Source organism: Callorhinchus milii, unplaced genomic scaffold, assembly GCF_018977255.1.
Source record: "Callorhinchus milii isolate IMCB2004 unplaced genomic scaffold, IMCB_Cmil_1.0 Scaffold6, whole genome shotgun sequence".
Classification (NCBI taxonomy): domain Eukaryota; kingdom Metazoa; phylum Chordata; class Chondrichthyes; order Chimaeriformes; family Callorhinchidae; genus Callorhinchus; species Callorhinchus milii.
The window spans coordinates 1,653,038-1,675,199 of NW_024704747.1; the positions used below are offsets into that span (position 1 = coordinate 1,653,038).

At 50.6% G+C, this 22,162-nt stretch overlaps 1 protein-coding gene across 3 annotated transcripts in view; it reads left to right on the forward strand.

Annotated features, from left to right (window-relative positions):
• The window catches only part of sema5ba (sema domain, seven thrombospondin repeats (type 1 and type 1-like), transmembrane domain (TM) and short cytoplasmic domain, (semaphorin) 5Ba), a 51,079-nt gene extending 36,617 nt beyond the window's left edge, over positions 1-14,462 (forward strand). For all 3 annotated transcript variants that reach the window (XM_042336126.1, XM_042336125.1, XM_042336127.1), the window contains 11 exons: positions 24-141; positions 563-744; positions 5,841-5,984; positions 6,835-6,982; positions 8,742-8,967; positions 9,964-10,182; positions 11,423-11,593; positions 12,364-12,513; positions 13,050-13,088; positions 13,479-13,687; positions 14,162-14,462. In XM_042336126.1, coding sequence (XP_042192060.1) covers positions 24-141; positions 563-744; positions 5,841-5,984; positions 6,835-6,982; positions 8,742-8,967; positions 9,964-10,182; positions 11,423-11,593; positions 12,364-12,513; positions 13,050-13,088; positions 13,479-13,687; positions 14,162-14,314 — 1,759 coding nt within the window. In that variant the 3' untranslated portion in view covers positions 14,315-14,462. The remainder of the gene's footprint in view (positions 1-23; positions 142-562; positions 745-5,840; positions 5,985-6,834; positions 6,983-8,741; positions 8,968-9,963; positions 10,183-11,422; positions 11,594-12,363; positions 12,514-13,049; positions 13,089-13,478; positions 13,688-14,161) is intronic.
• Positions 14,463-22,162: the final 7,700 nt, after the last annotated feature.

Here is a 22,162-nt window from a genome sequence, read left to right on the forward strand (position 1 = left end):
TGATGATGATGATTTGTTGGCAGCTTGTGTTTGGAGGCGAGAGACCCTTACTGTGGATGGGATCCAGCAAAGAAACGCTGCACTACCTTTGAGGACAGCACCAATATGAGTCACTGGATTCAGAACATCACCGAGTGCCCGGTAGGTGCCCCGTCAACAACACCACCACCAACAACAACTTGCACCTATACAGCGCGCCCTTCGCGCAGCTTAGCGTCAACAGGGGGTTGTAGGTGACTGTAGGCGCGGGCGACGTGGACGGTCTTCCTGCGAAGCTCTTGGGAACGTTCTCCCGATGTATCAGACGTATCCTGTAGCTCAGGGTTCAGACAGGAAATTCTGTGAAGCGCTTTGAGACGTCTCAACAACAACAGTAACAACAAATGAGAGTTACACGGCGTCTTTCGAGTCGGGGAGGACGTCCCAAGGCTCTGGACAGTCGAGGATTTGGATCCGAGCTGGGGGTTGGGGGGATCAGGAGGATATTGAAGAAGTGTCGAAGCGCTGTATCAAATGCAATGATTATTATTATTATTATTATTATTTCTCCCGTATATTTTAGGTGAAAAAACTAACGCAGGATGGTGCCTTCGGACCTTGGACTGCGTGGCATCAGTGCAAACACACAGACCAGGACGCCACGGGCCAGTGCAATTGCAGATCCCGTGCGTGTGACAGCCCAGCCCCAAAGTGCGGGGGCCGCGACTGTGTGGGTCCCTGGATGGAGGTGTTCAACTGCTCAAGGTGGTGAAAGGGGTTGTCGAGCTTGGGCAGAGGGGAGCGGGGGAGAAGAGGGCGGTGGGGGGGGGGGGCGTTCGCTAACATGATCACCGTAATAGCCGCAAATCCGGTTGTTAGTCGATCGGCGGATCGCTTTCTGTCGTGACTGTGTGTTTTGTGGGCGAAACATTTTGTGTCCCCACCTTAAAACTGAATTAAACACCAGGTCCTAATCGTCTTGCGACAACCTTCTCAAATCTAAGGTATCCACCCGTCGTCGGGTCTTCTTTAGTAAGTGACGCAAATAACAAGTTAGTGATAAGCCATCGAATGCAACTAAAATTGGTACTACATAAACACACCCGACCCAAGGCTTTCAGCAGCTTTCGATGCCGTCTCCCACCAGGATTTCTCACCTAACGTTCTAGTCCCTGTCTCAGTGGCCTCATTATCTTGTTGTAGTTTGACTCTCCCTTTGTAGAATACTCCTAAGATTGAGTGACAACGGGGGAATCGGGTGTCCAAATAGTTTAAAGTACCCATCTTCGCCGTATCCTTGTCCTTCATACCATTTGCCCTGTGAGTTGGTACTGCTCCATCCTCCGGTATATGTAATATTGTCCCAAGTTCGTAGTACACAGATGAGGATAAGTCCTCTATCAACACTTGAGTAGTCGACCCCTCGGAATTGTCACGTGATAGGAGTACCAAGTTGTTGGTTTTATGTGGGAGGCTCTTTCTTCACATCCAGGTACGACTGCTCCCAGGATCACGATTACCGTCAGCCAACACATCATTAGTTAGGTTAGTCCTGCCAAGACGAGCATAATATCTGTTATTAATACAACTTAACATCATCTACATTTTCCTTTTTAATTGTGACCAGCTTCAATTGGTTAATATGGCGCCATTTGAGGGGTTTGGGTGCTTTTATGTTTCGCACCAAATACACCGATGCACTCGCTTTTTCCATGACTTTGAATGGTCCTTTCCAGGATTCTTCGAATGGGCGGTTCTTTTTCCCATAACACTTGACCATTACATTGTCCCCAACATCATATTCCTGGCAATTTACTTTTTCTGTTATAATATTTACACATATTTGCTGTTTGGCTTTCCCTGTATGGGACGCAACAAATTTGTTAGTTTCTTCAATGTGGGCCATCGTGGTCCTAAGCCAATTCTCGGTCACCGAGTTAGCATTCCCATCTCCACTTGCTAATGCTTCTTTAGTAGTTACCAGCATATGTCCAGGTAACCTCATCAGCCTTCCTGTATTGCCTGATAAGGTGTTATTCTTGTAGTAGAGTGAGGGGTAGATCTGATAGCCATTAAGCACATAGGCATCGCCACAGACCAGTGTGTGGGTGATCTGCACAAAATTTCTTTAACATCGTTTTGAGCGTTCGGTTCCCTCTTTCCACTTAACCCAGGTGACTGAGGGTGGAATGAGATATGCAATTTATGTTTCATTCCCATTAATTTCATTAAATCAGTGAAAACTTCCCCTGTGAAATGGGACCCCTGATACCTTTACAGGTATTCCCCACCTGCAGATCACCTCACGCAACAAAATACGAGCCGCTGTTAGAGCTGTACAGTTCTTAACCGGAAAGCCCTCCATCCACTTAGTAAATTTATCAATGATGACAACCCGTATCTATATCCGCCTTGAGCCATGGGAGCCTGAGCCAGACGCGCTTGATTAAGTGATTTAGGAGGACTGTGCTGTAAACACGCTAAGCATCGACTACACCTGGAAACAATATCAACGCCTATAGTTGGCCACCAAACACTTTGTCGAATTTTTGAAATAGTTTTTGACGCAGAACAATGCCCTCCCGTACAAATGGAAGAAATGCTCTGCCCATTCGGGTGGTACCACAGACCGCACTCCTTCCATCGGGCAGATCGCACAGCAGAAGAGGTTCAGCTTGATTAAGCGGAGTGTGCAGGGATGACTTTGTGTGTCCCAATCGAAAGTTGGTTCGGGCTGTCTATCATCCGTCGTGTCTCGGGCGGCCAGCCACTCCTTAACTTTCTGATATGGCGAAAAGCCTTCTTGTAAGATGGCCAAGTCCTTTTGCTGTAGAGGTGTACTCGGGGAAACGGCACAAATCATGGCCGGGGTCGACCACATTTCACCTGAACATGCCCCTTCCTCAGCTGCCTTATCAATCCGTAGAGCGTCAATTGCCTTTCGAATGAGCTTTCGCTTTGCCGCATCGTTTTGGGTCCTGCCTTGCAATTACTTAGCTTCGCAGCCTTTGCACTTCTATTTTATATTAACTTGAAACACATTTTAACATTAACCCATGACAACACGTGGCAGTCAGTTATGCACGCAGCAACTTCTCCAAATGCAGTGATTGACTGGTTTTATTTGGCGGGAGGGACTGTTGGCCAAGGACACTGGAGGGGAGGTGGGTGGCGGGGGTGTGGGTAGGGGGGGAAGAGAGAGAGAGAGAGAAAATGAGAGAGGAACTCCCTTCTCTTCAAGGACTGGGCTAGAATACAGTAGTCTGTAGCTGTGACCTTAGTCCAATCCATTATACAGACATAATGAATCTTGTTGGTTTAAAAAAAAGCTGACGGACGTCTGGAGATGGTGGTGGGGGAGGAGAGATCTAGACAAGACCCCCGTAAAAGCTGCTGTCAGGAATGAAATGGGCTCTCTCTCGCTCTCTCTCTGTCCCTCTTTCTCCCTCTTCTCCCCACCCCCACTTTCTCCAGAGATTGCGTAGTCAATTAGGTGCAGGTTGGCGAGAGCCAAGGCTTGGGGATCCCAGAGTGTGCGTTGGGGTAACAGCTGGAGTTTAACCAACTAACACCGCATCGTTTGCCATTGGAAGCACAGGCAAGCCTTCCGGCTAACAACAACAGTGGCACAGATGTGGGGTAGAGTTCCAGAGGGTGAGGGCTGATGAGGCGCTATAACAAATGCAAGGATTATTATTTTTATCATTGGAAAGGGAACCTAAGGGAAGACAGGAGGAGGCCATTCAGTGCCTCGAGCTTAGATCATGGCTGATCTGTACCTTAACTCCAATTACCCGCCTTTGCCCCATATCCCCTTGATCCCCTGACCTGACCAACATCTCTAGACCTCAGTCTGGACAATGTGACTGGATCCAGCCATAACCCACAGCCTTTTGGGGGGCGGGAGGCAGAGAGTTCCAGATTCCCACTGGCATTTGGGTGAAAAGCTGCCTCTCGATTTTACTATGATGGAGGTTTTCTGGAGGAGAAATGTGCTGAGAGGGGACGGGGAGATGGTGGGGGAGGGGGAGAGAGGTGGGGGCGAGGGGGGAGGAAAGGGCCAGTAGACGATGAGGATTTTCCTGAAGGCAGAAAAGGAAATATTTACCAGAAACCAGTAATTATCCTCATTATCCAGGTACTGATTTTCATTAACATCTGCTGTGTGTTAGTTTAGTCTGAACTTGTCTGACATCGACAAACTTCACCTGGTCTTAGCCCTGAGACTGTTTTTTGCCTTTTAAGTGTCAGATGGTGCAGGAAGTGGTCAGATTCAGTATTCGTTTGGCAACTGTTTTTTTTTGCACAGTTTTTAAGCAGAAAAAAATTAAAGTGCGCTGAGGGTTGAGGAGGGGGGGGGGGGGGGAAATTAAATCTGATCACTCAAACCACGACTGCTTGTGGAACACTGCTGTGCACAACGATACGCCCCAAATTGCTTCACTTAATATGCCGTAAAGTGGAGTGACTGTGCATTCTTGCGGGTGGGAAGCAGCAGCCGATTGCGCGCAGCAGCGTCCCGCAAACAGTCGGGGATTGAGTGAAAACATTTTAAAAAAATTTTGGAGGGGTTATTACACCCGGAAAGCGATCCACCAATCGACTAACAACCGGGTCCCTATTTACCCCCGGGTAAACAGAGGCGTGCGTGTCGAGTGAGGAAACTTGCCCAAGGTTTCGCCCCGCCCGGGAACCGAACCCCGCTTGCTTGCAAGGCAGAGGCGCTAACCACTACGCTACAGGACTCCATATTCTTTCTCCAAAGCATCTCCTGGAGATAAGGCTTCCCACATTGATGTATCTTGACTGCAAATCCCTTTCTTGTTGGAAGTTTGGAGTTGGTGTGAGAGGCTCTGGTGGATAGTGAGTGACCTCTCTTATCTGATCAGAGATGGATGATCTGACACAGGAGCAGACATCAAAAAGGAGCTCACAAGTAGCAGAGAGACTCTCTGTCAGGGATAACCATCTCTGACCTCTTGTCTTATACATAAAGGTCAGCTCACGCCATCCATGTGCGACTGGGGGATGGGTAAGGAGAGAGAGCGAGAGGGAGAGAAGAGGCAGATCACCTTGTTACACTTGTATTGCAATGCGCTGCTGATTTTAATGACTTGTAACTTGTTTCTGTTGAGCCCTCTGACCCTGATCCTAATTCTTACATTTGACACAGCGCCTCAATAATAATAATCCTAATAATAATAATAATCCTTGCATTAGATATAGTGCTTTATCGTATCTTTGAGACGTCTCAAAGCGCCTCACAGAATGTACTGCAAATCGCAGTGACCGTGTATTTTTTGTGGGAGAAATGCGGAAGCCAAGTGCGCACGGCAGCGTCCCACAAACAGTCGCGGATTGAGTACCAGATTTTTAAAAAATTTGAAGGGGCGATTACCCCCTGGAAAGTGATCCGCCAATCGACTAACAACTGGGTTCATACTTATTGCTGGGTAGACGGAGGGTGTGGAGTAAGGAAACTTGCCTAAGGTGTCACCCCGCATCGAACCCGGGTCCTCTCACTCGCTTGCGAGGTGAACGAACAAAGCACTACGCAACGGGACTCCCAATATATCTGACGCCCTGTATCAAAAGCAAGTTATGATGATAATGATAATCCTCGCATTTGGCTCAGCGCCTTATCACGTCTTCGAGACGTCTCAAAGCGCTTCTCAGGATACACCGTAAAGTGAATTGGCTGTGTATTTTGTGGGCGAAACGCGGCAGCCGATTTTATTGCTATACTTAATATCATGTTATCATTAATACAATTTGATGATCATTGATAAAGCGATCATGTGTCGGTGGCTGAATCTCTGCGCGTCTAACGTGACGGTTTCTCCCCGATTTTGCTCGGACAGGAATGGAGGGTGGACCTTGTGGTCAGTGTGGGCTCCGTGCAGCACCACGTGTGGGATCGGGTTCCAAGTTCGTCAGCGAACATGCAGCAATCCCACACCTCGCTATGGAGGCCGTGTGTGCGTTGGTCAGAGCAGGGAGGAGAGGTAAAGTCAAACTCATTCAATCGCTCGCCCCCTCGGTTACTTCTCCGTTACTTTCTTCCTCGGTTCTCATCCTGCAATTCATCTGCTCGTCTAAACGACTCGTCTCCCCTCCCGCCTCGACTGTTCCAACGCTCTCCCCACCACTGTCCCCAACTTCGGCATCCACAAAATTCAGCTGATCCAAAACTCCGCTGCCCGCACACTCACCCGCACTAAACTCCATCCCTCCAGCCCTCACCAGGCTCCATTGGTTCCCTACCACCGGACGGATCGACTTCAAGATCCTCTCACTCGTCTTCAAATCCCTTCACCCCCTGGCACCTCCCTACCTCTCCGACCTGCTCACTCCCCACTCTACCACCCTCTGCCTCCGCTCGGCTCGCTCCAGCCTCCTGCTTGAACTCTTTCCCTCTAACCCCGCCCCCCCACCACCTCGCCCCCTCCTTCCCTTCTTTTACACCACGACTGAAGACCTTCCTTTTCGACCACGTTTATGGTCACCCCCCACTCCACTCCCCCCCCCCCCCCCCACCCGCTGCGTGGCTCAATGTCAAGTACTCTGGGCCGCTACCCCACGTGAGGTGCGCTGTGTAAATGCAAGTTGTTGTTGTCCAGGGCAAATGAATGATTTGCTACTGCTGAGTGCAGAACGCAGATGTTTTTGGGTGTGGTGGATGGGTGAGGGGGAGTCGGGGAGGGGTGAGGGGAGAGACGTGAGTTGAGCACGAGACTGGCAGGGTGTTGAATGGACCTCGGTCTTTGCTGAGCAATTCTTACGATGCCGTGTCGAGAGCGCGCGGGAATCCCAGCTTCCCAACCGCGTTCAACTTCGAGCCGTTGGCTTTTCCAGGTTTTGTAATGAGAACTCCCCGTGCCCTCTGCCCGTGTTCTGGTCGAGCTGGGCGCCCTGGAGCGAGTGCAGCGCTGAGTGCGGAGAGGGCATGCACTCCCGCCAGAGAAGCTGTGAGAACGGAAACGCCTGCCCGGGGTGTGCCATGGTAAGACCCTCCTCTTCGACCGCGCCTTCGATCACCCTCCTGCCCTCCCTGCCCTGCCCTCCCCTCCTCCTGATCCCAACCACCAGCTCGGGTGCGGATCCCTGTCTGACCAGCGCCTAGGGACGTCCTCCTGGCGTGAAAGGTGCCGTGTAAATGCAATTTGTTGTTGTTGTTGTTGTCGTTGTGCGTGCCTTGCCTGACCTTTCCGGTTCCAGCCCCTCGTCACCGTTGAGCTCATGTAGAGGCCGATGCTCCAGGGCATTGTCGGAGCCTGGAGATGGATGTTCAGATGAAACGATGGGACGCAGCCCAATTGGGCGCAGCAAAAGTCCCAGAGACGTACCAAGTAAATGAGTACCGTAGCTCAGTGGTTATCGCACTCGCCTCGCAAGCGAGGGGACCCGGGTTCCATTCCTGGGAGGGACGAAACCTTCGGCAAGTTTCCTTACTCCACACACACACACACACACACACACGCACGCCTCTGTTTACCCAGCAGTAAACCGTCGTTAGTCGATTGGCGGTTCTCTTTCCAGGGGTTAAAAATCCCTTTTTTTTAAAAAAAGCAATAATTTAGTCACTCAATCCACGGCTGTTTGCGGGGGACGCTGCTGTGCGCAATTGGCTGCCGCGTTTCGCCCGCAAAATACACAGTCAATTCACTTTACGGTGTATCCTGTGAAGCGCTTTGAGGCGTCTCGAAGACGTGATAAATGCGAGGATTATTGTTATAAACTCTGGTCTATCTGGAACATTTTATAGGGTGTGTGTTTGCGCGAGTGCGAGTGTGGTTGTGAAGGAGGAAGGGAGTGGAATTAATCAAATGGTATTGGCGTAATTAAATGATTTTGCCAGGACACAGGGAGAGAAACTCCCTTTCTCTTTTTCGAGCAGCTTTAATATCTCCCTGAACAGGGCAAGGTACGGAGGCAGAGTTCGGTTTGACGTCTCTTCCAAAGGGAACAAAGTCTAAATTATTCATTGTTTGGAACAAATGAACTGCGCCCAATAAACCGAGCAATCAGGCAATGATAGCGAAGGGGAAATACTTTCAGTCTGAGTCCAGCGCTGTTTAATCACCTGTGTACGTGTGTGTGTGCACACACGCACGTCCACGTGTTACGAGTCACGGGGAAATAAGACAAGTCATGTAGTGTGGTTACAAAGTGCGTGTGCGGGCATGTGTGTCTGTGTTCACGAAACTACACGTTATATAACCTGTGAAGTGCCAACGTCCTGCTCAACGTGAAAGGCACTTTACCAAATTCAGGCTTTTTTTTTTAAATGAGTGTATACAGTGTACAATAATAAAAATCCTGGCACTTGATTTCGCGCCTTATCACGTCATTTGAGACGCCTCAAAGCGCTTCGCAGAATATAGTGACTGTGTACTTTGTGGGAGAGACGAGGCAGCCAATTGCACACAGCGGCGTCCCACAAACAGTCGTGGATTGAGTGATTGTATTGGTTAAGGGGTGGGGGGTTGGGGGTGATTATTACCCCCTGGAAAGCGATCGGACAATTGACTAACAAGCGGAATAACCTTACTCTGTTTACCCCTACTTACCGCTGGGTAAACAGAGTAAGGTAACTCGCCTAAGGTTTCGTCCCGCCCGGGAATCGAACCTGGGTCCTCTCGCCTGCGAGGCGAGCGCTCTAACCACTGAGCTACGGGATGATTGTGATGGTAATAATCACGGTGATGATGATGATGATGATGGTGGTGGTGGTGATGATGACCTCCCAATGGCCCGCGTAGGAACACAGGACGTGCAACGTGGATCCGTGCCCCGAGGTGCGGAGGAACACCCCGTGGACCCAGTGGATGCCGGTGAACGTCAGCCAGAGCGGCTCGCGGCACGAGCAGAGGTTCCGCTACAGCTGCCGGGCACAGCTGGCCGACCCGCACGACCTCCAGCTCGGCAAGAAGAAGGTGGACGTGCGCTACTGCCCCGCGGACGGCTCCACGGGCTGTGGGACGAATGGTGAGCGGGCGGGGAGGGGAGAGGGGGTGAGGGAGGGGCACCCCATTTTCTGGTAGGCTGCGTGTCCCACACCCACACGCAGAAACCCATCACCGCGCTTCAGAGTCTCCGATGCAAACTGAGTTCGACATACGTGTACCAGCTCTACATCTGTGTCTTCGAGACGTCTCAAAGCGCTTCGCGGGACGTACCGTGAAGTGGAGTGGCCATACGTATTGCGCACGGCGGCGTCCCCGTCCCCCCCCCCCCCCCCCCCCCGCAAACAGCCGTGGATCGAGTGACCGCATTCCTTGTTGCCAAGCTCGCGCGTACCTTCCGCCTAAAGACCTTCCTGTTTGATGGTGCTTTCGTGTTCCCCTCCCCCCCCCTGGCTCGGGGGGAGGGGGGGTCAGACTCCGCCAGTGTTAAGCGCTCCGGGACGCTACCTGGGGTGAAGGGCGCTATATAAATGCAAGCTGTTGTGTGTGTGCGCGTGGTTGTGCGTACAGGGGACCGCTCCCTCTGGGAGGGTCTGGGGTCGGCTTACTCTCGGAGTCTTTGCCGAAGGAGACTGTTGTACTTTGTGCCCGTGACTGGCTGGTTGGCAGCTGTTTGTGCAGCGTTCCCCGTTCTGTTAATGTTTAACCTTTTCCGTCGGCCTTTCATTCACCAAGTTCGGTCAAAGTGTAAAGTCAGGTCAACAAACTTCCCCGCTCGCTCTGGAATTTATCTTGAGATCATTTTTCGGTCTCTCTCTGCCCTCTAAAGCAATCCACGACTGGATTATTATTATTATTATGATTATTATCACGCTAAAACGTGGCGGACGGCTTGCGTGTAAACACTGGCACAGATTAGCTGGACCGCAAAGCTTATTCCTGTGCTGTGCAGTGTGTGTTAGTCTGTATAATTTAATGAATGATTTAATTTCTCTCTCTCTCTCTCTCTCTCTCTGTCTGTCTTTCTGTCTCTCCCTCTCCTTTTCTCTCTCTCTCTCTCTCGCTCTCCTCTCTCCAGCTCTGGTCGATGACCTGGTGAGGTTTGGTCGTCAGTCGGGCCATCGTGTGAGCGGGACATGGTCATCGTGGTTACAGTGGACCTCCTGCTCCCGGGAGTGTGAGAGGGGCTTCCGCAGCAGGAAACGCACCTGCACCAGCTCCGAGCCCAGGACCGGGGGTCTGCCCTGCCAGGGGGCCAACAGCGAATACCAGGAGTGTAACCATCAGCCCTGCCCAGGTACTGACACACTCACAGTCACACACTCACTCACTCACGCACACTCACTCTCACACTCACACACTCACTCACTCACACATACACACTCACACATACTCACTCACACATACTCACTCACACATACACACTCACACATACTCACTCACTCATTCACTCACACACACACTCACTCACTCACTCTCTCGCACACACACGCTCCTCACTCCCCACTCACTCACTCCGCACTGACCAACATCACTGTGCTTTCGGACACTTTAAACGCCAACTCCTCCGCCCGGCTGGGCTCCAGCCTCCTGCCCATCCCTCGTTCCCCCCCTCTGCTCCACCATCGGCGGTCGTGCTTTCAGCCACTATGCAGTGGCTGGTGTGCACACACACACACACACACACACTGCGTGTTAAAGGTGGGTTGGAGTAATGGCTTAATCCATTCAACCGACTGACGGCAATGTGTCATTGTCCCACACACTCTCTCTCTCTCTCTCTCTCTTTCTCCGCATCCTTGCTCTGACTAATTACATTGTCAACCCTCGATACCACCTGCAATCTTCCATTAAGGGGGAACTTGCGGAGTCCTGTAGTGCAGTGGTTAGAGAGCTCGCCTCGCCAGCGAAAGGACCCGGGTTCGATTCCTGACGGGGTGAAATCTTAGGCAGGTTTCCTTACTCCACGCTCCACTGTTTCCCCAGCAGTAAGCAGGAACCAGGTTGTCAGTCCGAGTGGCGGATCACTTTCCAGGGAGTAATAAATCTTTTTTTTAAAAAAAACCCACAATAATTTGGTCACTCAATCCATAACTGTTGGTGGGACGCTGCTGTGCTCAGTTGACTGCTGCGTCTCTCCCACAGAATACACAGTCACTACACTGTACGATATGTCTTGTGAAACGCTTTGAGACGTCTCAACGCCATGATAAGGTGCTGTATCAAATAATAATAATAATAATAACCCTTGCATTCGATATGGCGTCTTATCAAGTCGTTGAGACGTCTCAAAATGCAAGGATTATTATTACTCCAGTGGGAAACATCTCGTGAGTATGAGTGGACGTCGGGGTGGGTGTGTGGGTGGGTGGGTGTGTGGGTGGGTGTGTGAGTGTGAGAAGGAAGGATGAGATCAGACAAGTCAACACCACCCATCACCACCACCAGCACAGCATCACGAACCCAATGCTACAGCACAGAAGAGCCCTGATGTGTGTTCCTCTCTCTCTCTCTCTCTCTCTCTCTCCGTCTCTCAGTGAAGGGAATGTGGTCTTGTTGGTCTCCGTGGTCGCTGTGTTCGGTTAGCTGCAGTGGGGGCCATTACCAGCGCACTCGCACCTGCACCAGCCCGGCCCCCACCAACGGTGGTGACATCTGCATCGGACTCCACACCGAGGAGGCGCTGTGCAACACACACAGCTGCGAAGGTAGGACCCCTTCACCCACCCCCCTACCTCCCTCCCACCTTCGAGAGAAAGGGAGGCGGGGGTGTGGTGGAATTTCGTCCACAAAATACCCAGTCACTACACTTTACAGTATATTCTGTGAAGCGCTCTTCCGTGCTGTTGCATTGGTGGTGGTGATGGTGTTGTTGCTCCACCTTGCCGCCTCCTTACGTCGCTCCTGAAGACCTTGCGCTTCGACCGTGCTTTCGGGCGCCTTCCCCCTTACCCCCGGCCCGATGTTGTGCTTCGCCAGGAGCTCTGGGACGCTACCCTGCCCGAGGAGCGCTGTATTGATGCAAGCTGTTGTCGCTGTTGGTCGGGTTCGGCTGTTGTGTGATACAGTGTGATACAGAGAAGCCTATTTCCTCTGTCGGGGGGAATCCAAAACAAGGGGCAGTGTCTTTAAAATTAGAACCAGACCATTCAAGAGTGAAATCGGGAAGGATTTTTTCACTCAAAGGAGGATAGAAACCCACCCCCACCCCGAAAGGCCGTGGATGCTGGATCCATCCACACCTTCAAGAGTGAGGTTGATAGGTTTTTGGTAGGTCAGGGGTTTAAGGGATACAGGGAAAGGATTAGTTGAGGTGCAGATCAGCCATGATCTAATTCAATGGCGGAACAGGTTCGAAGGGCTGAACGGCCTCCTCCTGTTTCTATGATGACGTGCTGCGCTGTTGCCTTGCGGGGGAGTTGCCCGACCTCAGTGTTGCCGCTACCGTGTGAAATGACGCCTGGTTTGGGTCCTGCAGCTGGTTGGTCGGAGTGGAGCAAGTGGACAGTGTGCGGTGAGGAAGGGACGCAATCTCGTAGCCGTTGCTGTGACCTTCCCAACCCGGGGACGACGCAGTGTGTGGGCAACAGCACCCAGCACCGACCCTGCCTCTACAACGAGATCCCGGGTGAGTGTACAGCCCGAGTCCAGCATCAATCATGATGCTTCATCGCCGCCGCCTGTCATTACCCTCTCGCGCTGTGACGATGCGCAAGTGGTGTGGTGTCCCGTAGCGTAGAGAGCTCGCCTCGCAAGCGAAAAGATCCAAGTTTCTTTGCTTCACACCCCTCTGTTTTACCCGGTTGTTAGTCGATCGATGGATCACTTTTCGGGGGTAATAATTCCTCCAAAGAAATAATAATAATTTGGGGTGCAATTGGGTGCCGGGTTTCGCCCGCAAAGCACACAGTCGATTCACTTCACGGTATATTCTGTGAAGCGTTTGAGAGATGCCAAGAAGACGTGATATCCGACGCGAGGATTATTATTACTTCTATTATCAAATGCAAGGATTACTATATATCCTCACTATAATGGGAATAACCTACTGTTCACGCTGTCTTAGTTTGGAGGGTCTCAATGAGGTCGTCCGTGGACCTTCTCTGCTCCACTGGTGAAAGCCTCGACTTCTCAAGCTCTCTCTGTTGTGTTTCTCTCCTGCAGTGATCCAGTCTGCCATCGGCAGTGACAGCAGCTGTGGAGGTGAGTTACCAAAGGACATTGTGGCTTAACAGGTACCCTTTCCCTTGTGCGGGGCTGGAACTTCACATTAATCCTATAGCGCAGTGGTTAGAGCGCTCGCCTCGTAAAACTCCTTTCTCCTCACGCAAACTCCTCTGTTAATTCAGCAGTAAGTTTGAACTTGGTTGGTAGGCGATTGGCCGAACGCTTTCCGGGATTAGTGTAAGCACTATTATTATGATTTATTATTATTATGATCAGCAGCAGCCCCCCACCACCCCCCACCCAAACAATATCTGGGTGCAAGCGGAGCCAGAAACCGGGTGCACCGGGAGATTTGATCTCGTGCGCTCCAGACCTGAAAGGCTCTGTATAAATGTAATGTAAGCTGTTGTTGTTGTTGTATTCCAGGTTTCAGTATCTACCACCTGATCGCCACCGGGGTGTCTTGTTTCCTCGGCGCTGGGGTCCTGACGTTGCTGACCTACCTGTACTGCCAACGCTGCCAGCGACAGTCTCAGGAGTCGACTGTCATTCACCCGACCACTCCCAACCACCTCAACTACAAGGGCAGCTCCCAAACCAACAAGAACGAGCTGTACAACCCCATGGAAATCAAGGTAAAGCCCTGTGAGACGCCGCGGCCGGCGTGAATGGTCCGCTGCGTAAATGCAAGCTGCTGCCGCTGTTGGTGTTCTTCCCGTGGAGTCCCCGTAGCGTAGGGGTTGGAGCGCTCGCCTCACAAGCGAGAGAACTCAGGTTCGATTCCCAGGCAGTGCGAAACGTTAGGCAAGTTTCCTTACTCCACACGCTCCCGCGCGCGCAGGCGCACACACGCCTCTGTTTAACAAACCCAGTTGTGTTGGTCAATTGGCAGATAATAATCCCTCCAAACTACACAGTCAGTTCACGTCACAGTATATTCTGTGAAGCGCTTTGAGACGTCTCGATGACGCGATAAAGCGCCCTATCAAACGCGAGGGCTGTTATTATGCGTCATTAAAACTGCGAGCAATTTCAACCTTAAATGGATTTTACGTCAACTTGTTTTCTTTCTCCCCCCACCTCTCTCTCTCTCTCTCTCTCTAAATCAGCCATTAAACAAGAACAACCTGATCCCCGATGACCGGAGCAACTACTATTCATCGCTGCAGCAGACCAACGTATACACGACCACTTACTACCCCTCCACGCTCAACAAGTACGACTACAGGCCCGAGGCTTCACCTGGAAGAGCCTACAACTAAGCCCGAGTGGCCATTACCTCTCCACCTCCCATTCCCCAACAACTCACTCCCTTCCCGTCTCGATATCCGCCCTTGGAAGCAGACCGCAACGGATCTGAAGATGATTGTTAGAGACCACCTTACCCCACGCCTCCTCCTCCTCCTCCTCTCTCCCTTTTCCCCCTCACCTGCTCAGTCCAGGCACTTAGCCGTCCCTCTGCAAAGCGGGGAAACTTTCTGCTGAAGATTGCACTTGTACAATTAGCCGCTCAGCCGCAGCCCGGCAGGACGTTGTTTGTTGATATCCAATCGAAAGGCTTATCCAAGACTCGGCGGGCGGTGGGATTTTACAGACTTGACCTGACGCCGGACTCCGCGGTCAGGAAACGCTTCATTGTCGGGCCGGGTTTTTTTGGGGGGGCGAGGGGGGCGGGAAGGGGAGTTTTGGTCATTGGCGAGAGAAACAAAATGGCTGCCGACTGGTGAGTGGGGAACGGTGACTTCCGTCTCCCCACCACCACCATCACCGTCCAACCACCCGCTTCGCTCCATTCCCGAACGACGTCGAGACATCAGCAGTGGACTACTACGGACCCACCCGGCTCAGGAACCAAACCAGAGAGACCGTCGCCGAGGGTGGACCTGATTCTGATATTGCATTGGCAGGCGAGTCACCTCGGAGCCAATTCTGCCCCATTAACCCGCCCCCACCCCCCCACACCACCATCTTCCCCTCCCTCCAAATCTTTAGGAGATCATCAGCAAATTGCCAAGAGTTTTTTTTTAAAAAAAAAGAGGCAAAAGCTTCACATTATTTAATAACTGCAGTGTATCGAAGACTGTGAGAGAGTACGTGTAGGTTGACGGGGGACAGAAACAGGTCATCGGAACCAGACAATCTGTACTAATGACGTTTAACTCAATGACATTGGGTGGGTTCGGGGAAAGGGGGGGGGTTGGTCATCGACTGGAGGGAACGCAATAACCAATTGCTATATAGGTGCAAGTTGTTGTTAAATGGGGTGGGGGAAGAGGCAGATGGGAGGGGAGGAAAGGGAGAGGGGAGGTGAGGCGAGACATGGAGGGGATTCAAGATGGGAGGGGAAGGATAATTGATTTGCGCACTCTGTTTGTACATATAATGTCGCAACTGTTAATAGGTGTGATGAATTTTTAGACAGATATATCTGTAAATGAAACAAAGAAAACTGTTCAGAAAGCCTTATTTTTAAAAATCACGGGACAAGAGGAAAAAACAAACAGAAAAAAAACACACAGCAGGTATTTTTGTAAATATCAGGCTTGTAATTAGAGACAAAGATAGATCAAATCACTGTTAAAACCTCCGTTTCCCCCCCCCCCCCTCCCCACACCCCCCCCCCCCCTCCACTGCAGCCAAATTCTAATACAGCGACTGGTTTGATTTTAGGAGGTATCCGAGCATTGATCGAGAGAAACGTCTTTTATTCCAGTATTAAAATAATATTTTTTTCTCTCTCTTTTTTAATTTATGGAACAAAAACACAGCCGCACCACAAATTATGGCCTTTGTTGCATTTCATCCTCTGTTTTTATATATCGTGTGTGGGGGGGGGGGGGGGGGGTTTATGGCGTCGTTGTGGTCGTTGTTTTTCATCGCTAATGTTCATTTAAAAGGCACTGTAATATTTATATCGTAGAGGGGAAGGGAGGGCGAGGCGGGGGGTTGGTGTTGGGGGGGGAGAGAGAGAGAAACCCAATTTGTGAAGCTCTCTTCCCCCCCCACTTTGCTAAACTCTTGGCATTAAACTCTCTCAAACAACTGGGGTGGGTTAAGGAGATGTGAGTGGGGGTGGGAGGTTATATTCTGGGGGTGTCTGACACAAGCAGAAACCCATCACTGTACTCCAAATCCAACTGAGAATTCCAGGTCTCCCGCCGACACATGGGAATGCCGGAGATAGATTGTTGGAATGGAATGCGCTCTCTCTCTCTCTTTCCCCCACCACCCCCGAAGGGACGGGTCCTGCTTACCTAGTTCGGGAGAGTATTAGGCACACGTTGTTAAGTGCCAAGGCTTGGGGTGGGGGGCTGGTGGGGGGGAAACCCAGAGTGTGCGTCGGGGGTAACGGCTGGGGCCTAACCAGCTAAAACCACACCGTTTGCCATTGATATTGCTCTCCGGCGAACTTCCTGCTGCTTGTCCAGCTTGGACCACCCTACCTTCTAAGGCTTTGGCTTGCAGGGTTAACAGATGCTGAGTGGGAGAATTCCCTGCCCCCCCCCACCCAGTGACTGGGTCAGACGGGGTTGTGTAAACCCTTCGATAGGGAAAGCCACACGCGGAGATTCCTTTAACTGGAAAGAGACCGAGCCATCGAGGACGCTGAGAAGAATCCGGAGTTTCTTGTCGTTCCCAGTTTTCCTTTCAAGTCTAAACAGTGGGTGAGTTTGGCTCCATCGGTGCCGTGTTGGGAGTGTGAACCAACAGCGCCCCCGCAGGCCGCCGGGAGCAAGTGCAAGCCATTGCCCATTGACACCTTGTTGCCCCCAATGTTCGTGCCCCCAGTGAAGTTGGAGCCGAGAAGGGTTTAGAGTCGGGGGCCGATAGCAGTCCCCGGGCGGACGCTGAGGGAAGTGGGCGCCGGAGAGAGAGTTGCATTAGTGGGTCCTCTCCCTCCCGTCCCGGGGAGGCAAGAGTTGGCGTGTTCACGTGTGGCGCTGTCATTCAAAGCTACGCTCCGCACACGGTCAGCTGCGTGGCAGCGGGTGAGGTTTCAAATTTTGCTCCCGGTACCAAAACCCTTCGGACGTCAGTTCGCCCACGAAACACACGGTAGTTACGCTTGACAGCGAAATCCCGTGAAGTGCTTTTGAGACGTCTCAATGGAGGCGCCTGGGGCAAAAGGCACGGGTTATAAATAGGATCGAAACGTCTTGACGGGAGAGATCGCATCGCGCTCTTTATACCCTTCGCTGTGTTGGTGGGAAATCGGATCTCGATTTCACTCTCGCTCTGCCGCGACTTGAGGTCTGTGTCGGATGGACTGCATACAACCTGGGTCGAGCGAGGGGAGATCAGAGTAGAGTCCTGGAGCGTGTTGGTTAGAGCGTTGGTTGCCTCGCTAGGGAGAGGACCCGGGTGGGTAAGGGCGAAACCTTAGGCGGCAAGTTTTCCTTACTCCACACACACACACCCACACTACAGGACACCGCTTGTGGTAATTCTTTTAACCAAGTCAAATTCCGGGAGATAAAAACCCTGGAAGTTTGGGCACTATCCAAATTGGGCTGTGGACCCTGTGGTGGCAGTTGAGACTGCCTATGCAATTTAAGCCTTGGTATTGTCAGCGAAACCTGGCTCGGAGTAATCACTGCCTTTGTAGACACTGTGAAATGTTTTGTTATTCTATGTTTTTTTTTTGTATATTGTACATTGCAAAATGATATTACGGAATAAACCAGCCTGGTAAGACCCGGACTTTCTAAACTCTCGTCTCTGTGCCCCAAGGCTCGCTCTCCATCTCGCTCGGATGTATGTCTACCATATATGTTTATTTCTGCCCGCCTTGCGGGATGTTGCCGCGCGAAAATCGACTCCCGCGCTCACCTGCAAAACACGGCAGTTCACTGGGCTTTGCGGTAAAATCCTGGGGCAAAATCTCAGGCAAGTTTCCTTACTCTGGTTAGCTAACAGTGAGGAGGAACTTGGTTTGTTCGTTGATTGGCAGATCACTTTTTGGGAGGGTGATAATCCTTCCAAAAAAGATGATAAGAATTTGGTCACTCAACCCACGGCTGTTTGTGGGGACGCTGCTGAGCGCAATCGGCTGCTGGGTTTCGCCCACAAAATATACAGTCAATTGACCTTACGGTCTATGCTGTGAAGCACTTTGAGATGTTTAGGAGACGTGATAAGGCGCTGTATCAAGTGCAAGGATTATCGTTACTATTGTTAGCCAGTTTTCTATCCAACTTAACCCTTAACCACAGATCCGATGCGCTTTCACCGTGGGCCTTCTGTGAAGAAGATTGTCAAATGCCTTTGAATGTCACGCTGCGCGTGGACCTCACTGATGGTCAAATCTCCGACAAGTGAATTAGACCGGACCTGCCTCCGGTGAGCCTGTGCTGTCTCTGTCTCTCTCTCTCTCTCTCTTTCTCTCTCGCTATTCATTATTGTTTTCGATTTTCTCCGACAGATAAGTCCCTCCCATATGGACCCCAGTACCTTTGAATCATACAAGCTCTCTCTCGCCTGGCCGGAGATGAAAGCAATGAGAAAGAGAGAGCCACACACACAGACAGAGAGAGAGAGAGAGAAATGTCAAGCTATCTGGGCTGCAATTTGAAGGCATCTCACTTTTGACCTCGCTCGGAAATTGCAAAAGTATAACCTATTTTTCAGCCTTCGGCTATTATTCCCTTCCCAAGAAAAGTTGGGATGAGTTCCAGCCAAGTCTCTCCTCACCTTAACGACAATACGCAGTGTCTTTCACGCTGGATAGTGTCGCAGAGCGCTGTACGGTGGTGGGGTTTTGCACCAAGCGGAGGGGAGGGGACGGTGACCATCAGCATAGCCAGGAGGTAGGTTTCAAGGTGGGATATAAAGATGGGTAAAGTGGGGGCGGGTGGGGGGGGGGGGCAGACAGAGTAATTTAGGAAACGATTTCCAGAGGTTAGGGGCTGTAGAAACGTCTCAAAGCGCTTCACTGATATTTTTTTTAACTGCAAAGTGTAGTGACTGTGCATTTTAGGAGCAGATGCGGCAACCACAGTGATCCCCTCAAACAGTAGTTTCTGAGCACGATCAAAAAATGAGGTACCGACAAAGCGTATTTCAGATATGAAGTGAATGTTGACCATATGAATATGAAATATGAATATGAATATGAAATATGAAAGTGACTGTTGACCAGGATACAGGGAGAGGAAATCCCTCGGCATGTTCTATGATGGGCTAATTATAGTAATAACTAGACCTTCTGTTCAACGCAACGCCTAGAGGGTTGAAGTGTCTCGGAGCAGGGAGTTAACATCCAGTGTAGTGACTGTGTATTTCGATTAATTTGTGAAATGATTGACACTATTCCCCCAAATTCCCAGCCAGCCCCATTTAATTCAAGAATTCTGGTTAAGTGCACACGATGCTGGGTTTAATGATAATAATAATAATAATAATCCTTACATTCGATATAGCGCCTTATCACGTTGTTGAGATGTCTCAAAGTGCTCCACAGACTATAATGTAAAGCGGATTGACCGCGTCTTTTGTGGGCAAAATTGGGGGAGAGGGGAGGGGTGGGGCTGGGTGCGCGGTTTAATCAAAATCGCAAGTCTTAATAAGTGTGAAAACCTTGCAAATTTGTAGCCGGAGCACAAGATGAAATGTCAGTAACTAAAAACCAAACGCACCGACTCTGATGAGAAAGAATTTGCAAACAATGTGGTACGTTGATGCAATTAGGTGCGTGGCAGCCAAGCCCTCCCTTTCTCTCTCTCTCGAATAACGTTATGAGATTAAGTTCTTTATAAAAAGAACAGCTGCCGATGCATAATCATCCCCGTGTAAACGCAGGTCGTTTGTGGTATAATCAGACTCTTTCCGCGAGAGCCTGGAACGCATTTAGAAGCTACACTCGTGTGGTGGCCCTCTCGCCTCTGAGTCAGAAAGTTGTAGGTTCAAGCCCCCAACTGTTTGGAATCGCACACAGTCTAAGCTGACTCTCCAATGTGGTGCTGCTGGGGGGGGGGGGTGGTTGCATCGTTGGAGACGCTGTCCCTTTGGATGATGCGTTAAACCGAGCTCCCACCTGCCTGTCCAGGTGGATGTTAATAGCAGCGCTGTTTGAAAAGAGGAGGGAGTTTCTCTCTCCTGCTGTCCTGGCCAACAATCCCCCAAATAAAATTGGTTGATCACTCCACGACTGTTTGTGGGACATTGATGTGCGTAACAGGGTTGCCGCGTTTCGCCCACAAATCACACAGTCAATCTTCACTTTACTGTGAAGCGCTTTGAGACGTCTCAACGGCACGATAAGGCGCTATATCAAATACAAAGATGAAGATGATGGTTCTTGTTGTTGTTGGTAATCCTCATTTCAATAAGTGCAATGTCTGGAAGTCTCATTGGGAATGTAAGCAAGTTTTGTCTGAATACACGTTATTAATGACTGTCTTAATCCTGTCCGATGGGAAAACTGTAGACGTGAAAAATCAATCAGGGTTGGGATTCGCCCAGACAAGAGGAAATTGGAGCGACTCGTTTGAGTAAATTAGAAAGCAGATCAATTAATTGGAAGGGGAGAGCGACGATTAATAATGACGATGAGAAATGCTGGACGAGAAGCAAAGATAGCCGAAGAGAATGCAGGAGAGGAAGGTACGGAGTTCCAGGGAGTGGATTGTGTAAATGATATTTTGTTTTGGTCAGCCGGGTGACTGACACGAGCCTAAACCCATCGCTGAGCTTGAAGAGTCTGCAAACCATCCAAGCAGAGACGGAGATGATTAGCTGAAGCCTTTACGTTGTTCCACTCTCGGAACAGAACCGCTCTTGTTGACTTTAATATTGCATTTATAAGAGTTCAAAACAATCAAGGGTGGAGGAGAGGGGAGAAAGGAACTTGGAAAGTATTCAAGATCCACATTGGCAGCTGGGAGCAGGCAAGAGAGAGGCGGTTTGGAAGACTTTTTGTGGGGGCAAAGCCTTGTGGAGTCCAGTAGTGTAGTGCTTTGCGCGCTCGCCTCGCAAGCGAGAGGACCCGGGTTCGATTCCTGGGCAGGGCGAAACGTTAGACAAGTTTCCTTACTCCACCCGGCTGTGTTTACCCAGCAGTAAGTAGGAACCCGGTTGTGAGTTGATTGGCGGATCGCTTTTCCGTGGGTAAGAATCCCTTCAAAAAAAAAAACAATCCCCCAAATATGCGGTCACTCAATCCACGACTGTTTGTGGGACACAGCTGTGCGCAATGGGTTGCCGCGTTTCATCCGTAAAATATACAGTCGTATGATATGCTTAACAGTATATCCTGTGAAGTGCTATATCAAATGCAAGGATTATCATCAATATTATATTTACAAACCGAGCGTCTTAACTTAGCAGAGATTTTTCCCACTTGGTTCCCGTTAGCCCTGCAAGCCAAAGCCCCAAGGGCTAGCGTGGCGCTAGCTGGACAAGTATCGGAGAAACGGTGCTTCCAAAAGCAAGAATTCAGCTGGTTAAACTCTAGCAGTTACCCCCCCCCCACCAACGCACACTCTGGGACCCCCAAGCTCTTGCCAACCTGCGCCTAACACTCTCCAGGGAGAGAGCACGCACATTTCATTCCAGATACAGGCAAATTTCCACGTGCGGGTGGCACGTACGATGTGGAACTCTCAGCCTAGTTTGGGTCTCGTCGGCGTCAGACCCGGTTGACCGGTCCAACAAAAATGACAAATGAAATTGACAGAAGAATCGTGGTGTGAAGTTTACGGAATAAATAGTGAAGAACGTGAACGTGGCGAGATGGAAGAAACAGTGCTGAGGTTACATGAGAAGTTTGCTTAAAAATAATCCTTGCGTTTGATGCGACGCCTGATCAGGTCTCCGAGAAGCCTCAAACCGCTTCACGGAATACACTGCAAAGTGAATTGGCGGCATATTTCGTGGGCGAAACGCGGCAAACGATCGTGGATTGAGTGACCACGTTATTGATTCTTTTTCGATTTAATTTTTTTTGGAAGGGATTATTACCCGTGGAAAAGCGATCCGCCAACCCGCTAATGACCGGGTAAGCAGAGCCGTGGGATAAGGAAACGTGCCTGAGGTTTTGGCCAGCGCAAGAATTGAACCCGGGTCCTCTCGCTTACGACTGAGCCACGGGACTCCACAAGTATTATATTATT